Genomic DNA, 12,404 nt, shown 5'->3' on the forward strand with positions numbered 1-12,404 from the left:
AACCAAAAAATTAATTAATCCAAAAAATTAACCCAGCGCGAACTGTGAGTCGAAAATCATACTAATATAGCTCAATTTTTTATTAATTTATTATACAAACTTTGTAAATAAAGTGTTCATCATATATTCAAGTAAGATTACTTTTTTTCTATTTATTGCCCGACCCCCGATGAATTCGATAAAAATAAATGTTATAATTCCTAAATTAAATTAAATTAAATTATTATATGATGTTAATAGTGAGGTGTATGACATGGTGATTAAATATAATGTGATTAAAACAAAAAAATGTTATATAATGTAATTAAATTAAGTCATTAACGGGTCTCATAATTATATACTAATAATTAAGAAAATATTTTGGAACTCGAAAACTATCCCAAAACTTAATGTTTTCGTATATGCTCTCATACCTTCTTTTATATGGTATATACGATATATATGATTGTTGCATGCAATTATATTATTTTGTAATTTGTGTTGAGATTTTAGTTTTAAAATTTAATTATAATTTAATACATGATGTTTAAACAACAAAAATATTATTATTATTAATGACAAAAATTAATATTAAAAACTAAATTTAAAAAGCGAGACCCGCTTTAAATATAACTAAAACAAAGAAGTATTTTGGAACTTAGAAAATTATCAAAACCTCAAAAATTTCATGTATATGATATACATGGTATGAGCACGTTCATATTCATTTAAAGTAAAATTTGACATTTTGTGTATTTACTTCGTAATGATTTTAATTTATTATATCATGATTTAAGCTTTAATTTTTGTCAATATTGCAAATGTTGGTTCAAGATTTTCAGAATCAGATCGGTGATTGTTGTTCGATTCAACTGAATAAATTAAAAAATTTATTTTTTTAACCCAATTTAACTATCATTTCAATCGATTCGCACCGGTTCATGAGTAAAGTGATTGAAACCCTTATTCCAACCCCTTTAGAATTCTAACAAATAACCCGAAGTTTAGTTGGTATTCCTAATGGACTCATACTACGCTGGTTTAATTAAAAGCCCAAAATGATCCAAAACGCACCGTTTAACGCTTTCAAAAACCCTAATGTCCTAACGCAGCCTTTTTATATATAATCCTCTTAACGCCGCGCATTTTTGCAGTGCTAGGGTTTTTGCTTTAAGGTAAGAGTCGATTGATTCTTCGAAAACCATAAACGAAACCAAATATGGCGGAGAAAGCAATCGAGTCGGTTCAATGCTTTGGCCGGAAGAAGACGGCGGTAGCCGTAACACACTGCAAGAGAGGCCGTGGTTTGATCAAGATCAATGGTTGTCCCATTGAGCTTGTCGAGCCCGAGATCCTCCGTTTCAAGGCCGTCGAGCCAATCCTTCTCCTCGGCCGTCAGCGTTTTGCCGGCGTTGACATGAGGATCCGAGTCAAAGGTGGAGGTCACACTTCTCAGATCTACGCTATCCGTCAAAGCATCGCTAAAGCCCTTGTCGCTTTTTACCAGAAGTACGTTGATGAGCAGAGCAAGAAGGAGATTAAGGATATTTTGGTCGGGTACGATAGGACTTTGCTGGTCGCTGATCCCAGGAGGTGCGAGCCTAAGAAGTTTGGTGGAAGAGGTGCCAGGGCAAGGTTCCAGAAGAGTTACCGTTGAAGAACTGTCATGGTTCGTTTTGATGTTGTTCTTAGTGAAATGATATGGTTATGCTTGTTTTGAATTAAGGTTTTATTATATGGATTTAAATTAGCTGTGACTGAGTTTCTGAATTTTTGGATGTTTGTTTTGGTTGCTTAAATTTATAGATAAATGCTTAAGACTGTTATTGCCTTTTTATATTTAATCGTGTTTTTTCAAGTTTTATTATCTGGCTGCCATTCAATGATTTTTTGGGGCTCAATGCTAATAGCTTTGAGATGTATTGTAGACCCTATGTTAGCTTATATATACAATTTGGTATGTAAATGTTTGTCTTTGCTTCTGAGTCTTGGTAGACAAATAGATTTCTTCATCTTGCTATATACCTATAGTTTTATTTTGATGATTAGTTCAAATTTAAGGTTTAGATATTCCTTTAGTTTTGTGATATGTCTTCTGCTATGACCATAATATGATAAGAAACTTTAAAGACCTCCCTGAGTATAGAAAAGGTACTTTGTTGAAGGAGATGGCCTTAAATAGATGTGTATGAATGGGGTTGAGTCATGCGCTATAAACCTGAAGCTTTAGCTTTAGAGCAAGTTGCATTTTAGGGGCTGAAGTTGATAATTTCATCATCAAATTACTTTTAGAATAATCCTCCTAAAGCCACCAAATAAATTAACATTTGATGAAGTCAATGGGTCCCGATACTGATGTAGTAGTCGGAACTCAAAAGTCCTAGGACTTGGAGTCAGACTAAAAAATATGGATGGTCTTAAGAGCTTAAAGAACAATAAAAACAGAAGGTAAAAGGGATTCCACAGATTCATGTGATAAATCGTAAATGTGATTGTTTTTCTCGTGCTGTTTGATTTGAGGTTTTTCTATGCTTTATTGGTTGCAATTGCTGCCGTTTTCATTTCAAGTAAGGCATCTTGAAAGCACTTAGCTAGAAACTCTGGGTCAGGGATGATATCTTTAGCTACTAGAAGTTGCATTTCAACTCTACCAGCATAACTCAACATGTGCATTGAGATTGCCTGTATTAAACAACATTAAAACTTGTGAGTGTCGTGCATATAAAGTGTCATGTGCTTGTGTAGATATACGTATTGAACATGAGTATTAGATATACCTACCTGTGGTAGGCTAGATGTATTGAACTTAATGTTAGAAACCGGGTGGCCTGCAAGTGTGATATGCTCTAGAGGGCCAACGAAGTTTGAGATAGTGAAGGTTGTATTGCAAAGGAGTTTGTAATAAAGCAAACAAACATACTGCAAAAACCAAAGATAACAATGCAGTCATTAGGGTATCTAGTATCTCCAAATCAACTGTTGTATGATATTTTCATTATCTGCTTGTTTCTTTTGCTGAACCTTTGGTCCTAGCAGGGTCATTACAAGATCCCTGATTTTGTATGTGAAATAGGCCTCCATGGAGTGTTTCTTCTTATCATTCATCACCTTTGCTCTCTTCAAATACTGTAAAGGGTTATTGCCACCTTTGTGATGGAAAACTGGTATCAAAATTGCACCAAATTTGTTTCCCCATCTTGCTTTTGAATTCTTTTCCATTACTTCTGATAGTTCCTGACAAAGTGAAAATCAGTAGTTCACCTTCCGCAACCCATTTTAAGGTCTCAAAGCGCCAATTGCTAACATCAATAGTGTTTTATCTATTATTTGAGCCGGGCTGAACTTGAGTTTGATTCAAACATCAAATTTTAAGCTCAAGCTATCGAGTTACTCAAGCTAGATTAAAGTTTGTGTATTGATTTATGCTCGAACTTGAGCTTGATTTAAGTTTTGTTCATTGGACCTTTTCATAGTTAACTTCTAAAAATGTTTATTGCATAATAAAAAATGTATTAAAATTTCATTCAAGTATTACTGAGTATAAGTTCGATTAATAGCTTGAGCTTGGTCCTATCGTTGAAATCTGGAAAGCTGAAACTAACCTGCAACCTTGGATTTGCTCTTACATTAACCATGGCCACCCCAGTCAAACGAAGGCCCTCATGCAAGGCTAACAACAAAAATTGGAATCAAATCAGTTCTGGTTTTTTTTTTTTTGGGTTGAAAATTAGTTCTAAATTAGTGCCTGGTTTGATAAATGTTTATGAAGTAAGATTACCGTTTGGTGTTCGGTGTTCTAAGTATCTTGATAGCCCAGATGACACCATTGCAAGCATAACATCATTAATGGTCTGCAAATTTGCGTTAGGTCAGTAAAAAGTTCGAATTAAAATTTTTAAAAATATATAATCTGTGTAATCAAAACCGGATGACTAGGGAACTCGTGGCGTTACCTGTACCGATAGCTATGGAACAGATATTCATATTCTAGTTACTTACTGTATTTGGGATAGCCCTTTTAACCTCCTTCATGTCTTCAAGCAAGAATTTAGCGGTGGCCAATTTCCTCGGCCAGAGTTCGACGCCGTTGCCGCCTGATATCACTGTTTTCATGTCGCACACAAACAAGCTCCTCACCACAAACTCCAACACAAACACCAAAGTGTAACGGACCATCTTAAAAACCCCCCAGAGAAGACTTAACAACCAGAACCAATCCCTTCTTTTCCCGCTCTTAATTCCCTCAGTCTTAATGGGAGGAACCGCCGCGGGAACCACCGCGGGAACATCTACCTTCCCGCTTCCGGCCATCAACATGGACATCAACGAAAACCCATCCCCTAAAGCATGATGAATCCTGAAAACGACACACTTGTGCGCCTTTAAGAGGTGTAGTTCCCACAAAGGCTTGTCCATACTCAACGGACTGCTCACCGATAGATCCGCTACGTACTGATTCACCGCCACTTCACCATCACCATCACCATCACCCTCATCATCGTCAAAACCTTGGGTTTCGTGTTCTCCGACGAACTTACCCGGTTTATTGAGCCGGTTGTTGATGACGATGAAATGCCGGTCGATGTCGAGCTCGGTTCTTCGCCAATGCTCGAACCCGTTTTCGTCACGAACCAACAGGCTACAAAATCTAGGGTGTTGGACCAGCACCGATGACTTTAGAGCCGTCTTTGCTACGTCTAAGTCGATGGGGTTTTTGCTAATGGCTATGCAATGGATGACCACGTCAGTTTTTGGATCAATAAAAAGTCGACCGGCAGGGCTCAACGGTTCGTCGGAAAAAGTTCCCCGAGAAGTCATTACAGTATAAAAAAAAGGGGTATTTGAATTATTCAAAATGACACTGACCGGAAACTGTACTTTCTCGCCGTTTGCTTTGTATCGGTTATTTGTACTACAAACAAAGCTCTCTTTCAACATTGATGTTGCATTTTTAACGTGAACGGAATGATAACCGGCCCCTAATTGATGCATGATGACAAGTTTTTCCTGCCGGGAAACTTGAAAGCTCATTCAACCGTTAATATATTTACGTTTTAGTCGTTAACTTTAAAATATTACAAAATATATCCACTAAACTATCTAAAATTTTTTGTTTAAGTTAGTTAAAATCGTAAATGTATAGCATTCTTTGTTCTCACATCTGACACCAATTAAAAGGGTAAGTTTCCCTTCCTCTTCTATAATTTAGTTTTTTTTTTATAAAATAATTTTGAACGTTACGAATTTATGAACCAAAATTTAAAGAACTTTCTTCTTTGATCTTCCATATCGATTATTAGATCAGCTTGGCTATGAGATATATTTACTCGCTGATTGGTATTATTTCATAATACTGATTAACAAATTATTGTTCGAAGCTTGTTGGACTTTAAAAAAAGATTTCATGGTCCAATGACTTAAATGAAAATATTCAAATAATTCACTGATTAATTTGTAGATTTTTAAAGTAGAATGATTAAAATGTAAATTTATAAATAATTTAATAACCTTAAGTATAATTTATCCATTTATATGGTATTTGTGTAACGATGGGAATTGATGGTGTTGTTTTGTCATTCATTTGGTGCTTTTGATTGTGGCATACTAACATTTATGAAATTTTGTTTGATTTTAAGTGTTGGGAAATTCTTAAAACTCGATTGAGTGTTTATATCTTACTACCATAAGATACCACTCATTATAGTGTAAATATGCTTGTTTTATTCTTTTGTTTTTGGTACATGAATGGAATAAATTAAATCTGTTCATGAGTTGAGTCGGGTCGGATTTTAATAAAATTTTAGGTTCGTTTTATGGTTTCGATTTGACCTGAAAAATGGGTTAAAATTTTTGCTCAAGTCTGATTTGAATTGTAGATGCTAAACCTAGACTCGACTCGTATTTAAAATTTATTTTATTTTATTTTTTTATATATAAATAATACATCAAAACACTAAAAATATTAAAATAAATGTTTCCCAACAAATTAAAAATAAGTTAAAAGAAATGTTTATACTTAAATAACACTAAGATAGGTGTAACTTAACAAACAAATATCTCTAAAATAGTAGCAAAATTAATAATAAAACAAGGATTATACAAAATCCAAACAATAACAATAAAATAGTAGCAACATAATAGTAAGATGACAGTAAACAGTGAGAAAACGATAGCAAAATAACAAATTTTTTTTCTTTTTTGCAAATTTTAGGCTGGTGGACAAAAAGACCTTACTGAAGACTGAACTTATTTTTTAAATGGGTATTATTTTTTATCAAAATTTATTTTTTAAATTTATATTTTTATCTAAATTTTCTCACTTTTCAGATTTAGTATAAATACATTAAATAAATACATATATATCTTAAAATTTCCATTGAATTGATTATAATTTGGAATGTTCAAAAATACCAAATTAACATATAAAAATATGGCATCCTCCAATCAGCCAATACATAGGGTGGTGGTGGGTGGCCAGGTGGGATCACATTGAATATTATCAATACAGTATGCAGAAAAGACACTAACGTCGTGATCAAACTTCGTTGGAGACAGCGGCGGTTCATTTGAGCCGACGGCAGAGGGTGATTCCATCGCCGACAGGAAGCATACAGATCTCAATCCTGGGGTCAACAGCAAGAGCCTTGTTGAGTTCCATAACAAAATCTCTATAATACCTGACGAACTTCCGGAGCGGAGCATCCGCCGGCGCCACCACCGACCCATTCCACAGCGTGTTGTCGTAGCCGATCAAGCCACCCACTTTGGCCAGTTCGATCGACCTCTTGTCCACTTTGACCAGTTCGATCAACCTCCTGTGGTAGTTCAAGTAATTGTCTTTATCAGCATCCACAAAGATAAAATCATACGACCCATGATTCTTTTCCTGCAAATTTTTGGAATTTTCAATCACAGAAATCATTAATATAAACTCACTCTATTAAACAAAATCTGAAGAACCAAATTGATGGGGTTGTTGAACAAAAAAATTTACATCTTGGAGTAGTTCATCAAGAACCGGCATTGCAGGGCTTTCTTTGAACTCGATTTTGTGTGCAACACCAGCTTTTTGGATAACAGGTAGACCCAACTCATAGTTTTCTCTATTAATATCCATGGCCAAGATCTGCAAAAAGCATTGAAAACCCTAATTAATTTTCCTTTTTTTTTTTTGGTTATTTGGTATTTGAATTTGACAATTGAGTCCATTTTGATCGCTGAGCTTGACAAATATAAAAATTTGATAATCTGACATAATCTCAAAGTGTTATCTAATTTTGATAGTACCAAAGTGGACCAAAAAGTATAGACATAAGAGTAGGATAATTTTTCTTACTTAGTCTCTAAAATTTTTTTATGATCTAGATTGATCCATGAATTCAACAAATTGTCTCCGTTTTTATCTTTATAATGACATATCATTCTGATATTATAATATTAAAATGTCACATCATTACAAATATTAAAATTGAAAATAATTATCAAGTGTATAGATGAATGTGAAATTTTTTTTCTAGGTTCAAAGGACTATCATTTGTACCTTTCCATCATGAGGGAGAGCAAGGGCAGTGGCTAAAAGAGAATAGCCAGTGTAAACACCAATTTCCATGGTGTTCTTGGCATTGATCAACTTAAGCAACAAGTTATGTTGTCATCAAGTTCCTATTTTACATTTCACCTTCAAAATCAAATTAAAAATCCCAAACCATAAATGACAATTAGTTGGAGAATCTAAATGAAGAAATAAAAACCAACCATGGGTGCTTGGCAGTCAACTCTCTGAGCTCTTTCATGGGTTCGGGCTCCCTAGGATACACACTAGTTTCAAGTATATACTGCACAAAATCAAAAACCCATGTCAGAAAATGATCAAAAATGCATTTCTTTCAAAAACTTTCAACACAATCAAACAAGTTTAAATCTTGAAAGGATGGCATTGATTTACTTGGTAAAGATCATCAGTTTGTAAAAGGCTTTTGTGTCCAACTTCTTGGTGCCTACCAGCTTGAGATTGTTGCTCTTGTGTATTGGTTGCCATTGCTATGAATCTTTCAAAAAAATTGCTTATTGCCTTTGAATGGTGGTAAGCTTTGTGTGTGGAAATCTTTCAAAAAAATTTTGCATTATAAAATGGGATTTGGGATTGGGACCCTATTCATAGCACACCATTAGGGCTGGCTGCATGGGTCAAAAATAGTAGGACAATGACTCAATAATGAATATTCTTAAATATAAGTTTTATAATCTTACAGGGTTAGCTAGAAATTTTTGAGGTCAAAATTATATTATATATTTTTATAATAGTAAAAATATAAATTTATTATTTAATAGTTTATATATTTATAATTTTTAAGGACAAGTCCTACCAATCCTTTTGAATTACATGAATGAATTAAGCCTAATTGACAATAAAATCAATTATACTTTTTCTTATAACATATTTCTCAATTTAAAAAATATCTTCACTCATTTAATTAATTATCCCGGAAAACAAATTTTCAAAAAAAAAAGAAAAAGAAAAGACTTATTGGGTTAAAGAGATTTTAGCATGATTTATTTTGGTTAATTTTTTAGGTGTAAATTATTAAACTATTGTTCTTTAGGTCAATAATTTAACAAAAATATTTAGATGTATTATCTAATTAAATTGATTTCTTAATTTTCAAAAACATGAAGACTTTTAATAAATTAAATTAGATAAACTGATTCCTCAAATTTTAAATTGTGAATATGTTTTAAAAAGTCTAAAATATCATTCAAAAGGTTTAATTGTTGGTTTTAGTGTTAAATGCTAATTTAGATATGGTATGCAAGGGCGTAATTGGAGGGTTGGTAGGGTTCTCGGCCTCTCCTAGAATGAAAAAAAAATTTCCATTTAGATATTTTAAAATTTTAAATTAGTACAAATAAAATTGCATTTTACCCCTAAAAATAATAAAATTTTGATTTAATCCTTTAAAAATTATAAAGATATAGGCCTTAAAATGGTGAAATTGCATATTTATTATTGTAAATTACAATTTAATTTCGACCCCTTATAAAAAATTCCTAACTTTGCCCCTAATGACATGATTCCTTTCTTAAACACGTATGAATCGATACATATATTTAAACTGTTAAATTCAAATTAACATTTTACGTCAAAACAAACAAAAAGAAATTTAATTAAAACGATATGTAAATTTAAATATTCAATTACAACATTTAATTTAAAATTTAACTCATAATTAATCAATTGTGGTAAATTTTGATTTTCAATAACTTTGAGCTATAATTTTAAGCTTTTAGTTCACATTTAAGCATGATAGCAAACATGGTTGTCAAAATTACAATAAGATAACATGCCTTTCCACACTATTTACAACATAAACAAAAATAAAAATTTAATTCTACATTTTACATAAAATTTTTAATTATACATAAATAAAAAAATATAACCGTTTAAGTATTAACTCGATTGGCATGAACATTGTTGTCAATGCAAGAGGACGTGGGTTCGAATGCGCTGAAGTGCATTATCCTCCTATTTATGGATTATGATTAAAACCTATAATGAGATTATTGCCTTCCAACCCAAACCCAAAATTGATTTCCCCCAATTTCATTTTTCATTACCCATCAAGTAATTGCATTGGCAACTCTATATTTTTTTAGAATTTTTTGGATAGGTCGGATCAGGTTCGAGGTAAGATTACAGATGATATTAGTATACTTTATATTTGTACAAATCTGATTTGATTTGAAATATGAGTCTCTATAATTAACTAATTTAAACCATGTTCATATTAATTTTTATTTTTTAAATAAAAATATTTTAATTTAATATTTAATTATTCTATATGTTTTTATTTATTAAAATATTAAACGCAACCAACTTAAAGATTTTTTAATATTTACAAATCATTATAAATTTTATTTTTATATGATATGATTTACATAATTTATAGAAATAAAATTTATATTAAAAAATCAGAAAATGAATTGAGCTAAGTTGTTGGAGCCCAAACCTGGTCTCTGTTTAAAACAACCCTAATTTTCTTTATCTAAATTCATTTTTTAAATTTAATTCTTTTTCCAAACCCTGTTTTTAAAATTGGATTATACTGGCTAGTTGGATCAGGAACCAATCAAGACACCGATTTAAAATAAGGGATCAGAACGACTAATTCGTGAATCGACTGAACTGGATTTTTTATTTTTAATATATATTAATAATTTATTTAATCAAATCAAAAATTGATAATCTGACTGATCAACCACCAACTTAATTCTGAAAACCTTGGTCCAAATCCTTTCAAATATCAACAGAAGCTTGCCGATTGAGTCTTAGCTTGATTGGCATGGATATTGTTGCCAATACAAGAGGATGTGGGTTCGAGTGCGTTAAAGCGCAATATCCTCATGTTTACGAGTTGGGAAGGGACTATGGGCATGGGTTCAAATCATGTTACCTCCATTCCCAAGCCTAATATTGTATTGAAAAAAGAATTATACGGAAAAATTGATATATTTATTTATACAGAGAAAGTGTTGACAGGATACAAGTTTAGCGACCAACTAGGTACAAATAGACAAATTCAGGGACAAAGTTATATATATTTAATAGAATGCTTAGAATTAGCCATAGCCCCTCCCCAACCCTTAAATAGGAGGATAATGCACTTCAACGCATTTGAACCCACGTTCTCCTGCACTAGCAACAATACCAGTACGTCAATCGAGCTAACACTCAATCCACACAAAGTTATATATTATCCCTAAAAAAAACAAGGCTAAAAAAGTTTGAAAAATATGAACTGTTTTACCATTAAATCCAAGTTGGTGATAATAATCTGTATGTGTATATATATACGTTTTGTTTTGATTCATATATAGTAACGGCATTGCCTTATGATTGTATTTTGGACTCATCAAAACAGTGTATTCGTCCTTTGTTTGCCACCTTTTAAACGCCTCCTCTCTTTACCTTCATCATCATCATCACGTCTTCCCTTAATTCCCCTCTCTCTTTCAACCTACTTAGCTATCATCATGTCTGAAGAAGGCCGCCATGAAAGCTTCTTGTTGTGGGAAAAAAAACCACCAGTCACGGCCTTAATCCATTTCAGACAACAACAATAATTCACCTGGTCTTGGCGAAAGGGAGTGAATCAGATGATGAACATGACATGCATATATGGACAGAAAGAGAACGAAGGAAGAAGATGAGGAACATGTTCTCTAATCTTCATGCTTTGCTCCCAAGGTATTTTATTTATATTTATATTTATATAACTGTGAATGATATTTTAGATTTAGAGGGTTCAATTATTTACAGACCTAAACTAATTCTGAAATTTAAAAATTTTGGGGGTCTCAACAAGTATGAGTGAGGATATTAATATATTAATCATGACAAACGATTAGTGTTTTTCATTCTACCCATCGTTGAATCGAATATTTATCGAGCTTTTAGCACAAATAAGCGTGTGTTCACCCAAAAAACCAGGCCTTTTGGCCACTATTTGCTATATCTTGGAGAAGCATAAAATGGAGGTGGTGTCTGTTCATGTTTATGATTCAAGGCCGTGTAAGTTTTCCATGTTTTTACTTGATAATTTTCTTAGCTTCTTATTCATATCATTTAAAGATTTCAAAATTAGGATTAATTGCCCTAATGCCTTCAAAATAACATTAGTATTACACCGATTAGCATGGCCATCAATTTAAGAGTTATATATAGTTGGAATATAACATGAAGCATATTTAAAATACGTGGATGAAATTGTAAACCGCATAGACAACTTGGATCTGAAATGTTAAAAAAAAGAAAGATAATGTCAACAAAATTTTAGAGGATTATTTATCTTCTATGTTTTAATAAGTCGAGATCCAAGTTGTCCATAAAATAGGTACACACGTGTTTATAATTTCATCCACGTATATGTAGGGATGAAGCTAAAAAAAAATTGGGGGGAGAGATTAAATTATATATTTTTATGTGAGCTAAAATGCAATTTCACCATTGTATTGACACATATATATCTTTATAGTTTTTAGGACTAAATCAAAATTTATCATCTGGGGACAAACTATAATTTTACTATTTATTTACTTAAATTTTTATAAATTTTCAGAGAATAAAAGCATAATTTTCCATTTAAGGGGCAAGCCTTTCCCCTGCGTACGTTTTTTGAATATGATCCGCATCATATTTGATTCGACATTTAACAAACAAGCTAATGACTAAGAGGATGGACTAATTTGATTGCTACAATACCAATGATTTAATGACTCAATCAAAATATTTCAAAACTTGAGATCAAATTAAAAATCTATATCGTAATTTGATGACATTAGTGCAATTAACCCCTTTTTTTATGGTATTGCTGGCTTATAAATAGGGTTGGATTTTGATACTAACAGTTGTATATGTTGGGTGAAAT

At 32.3% G+C, this 12,404-nt stretch overlaps 3 protein-coding genes across 3 annotated transcripts; 1 reads left to right on the forward strand and 2 right to left on the reverse strand.

The window, feature by feature from the left end:
* The first annotated feature begins 1,112 nt into the window (after positions 1-1,112).
* LOC105795240 (40S ribosomal protein S16) lies at positions 1,113-1,816 on the forward strand. Its single transcript, XM_012624768.2, has one exon. The coding sequence runs from the start codon at positions 1,199-1,201 to the stop codon at positions 1,634-1,636; it is 438 nt and encodes a 145-aa protein (XP_012480222.1). The 5' UTR covers positions 1,113-1,198; the 3' UTR covers positions 1,637-1,816.
* Positions 1,817-2,031: 215 nt separating this feature from the next.
* On the reverse strand, positions 2,032-5,012 carry LOC105795238 (wax ester synthase/diacylglycerol acyltransferase 11). Its single transcript, XM_012624766.2, has 6 exons — positions 3,979-5,012; positions 3,758-3,830; positions 3,582-3,649; positions 3,001-3,213; positions 2,761-2,898; positions 2,032-2,661 (listed from the first exon to the last, which is right to left on the reverse strand). Exons 1-6 carry the CDS (start codon positions 5,008-5,010, stop codon positions 2,506-2,508), a joined length of 1,680 nt encoding a protein of 559 aa, XP_012480220.2. The 5' UTR covers positions 5,011-5,012; the 3' UTR covers positions 2,032-2,505.
* Positions 5,013-6,339: 1,327 nt separating this feature from the next.
* On the reverse strand, positions 6,340-7,624 carry LOC105795241 (caffeoyl-CoA O-methyltransferase 2-like; the record flags this gene model as incomplete). The annotated part of the gene is made up of 3 exons (XM_052628968.1): positions 6,340-6,865; positions 6,974-7,105; positions 7,520-7,624. Coding segments are annotated over 3 exons (561 nt in total), but the record flags the coding sequence as incomplete, so codon positions are not given.
* Between the last annotated feature and the right edge of the window lie 4,780 nt (positions 7,625-12,404).

This window comes from Gossypium raimondii, chromosome 3, assembly GCF_025698545.1.
Source record: "Gossypium raimondii isolate GPD5lz chromosome 3, ASM2569854v1, whole genome shotgun sequence".
NCBI classification, from domain to species: Eukaryota; Viridiplantae; Streptophyta; class Magnoliopsida; order Malvales; family Malvaceae; genus Gossypium; species Gossypium raimondii.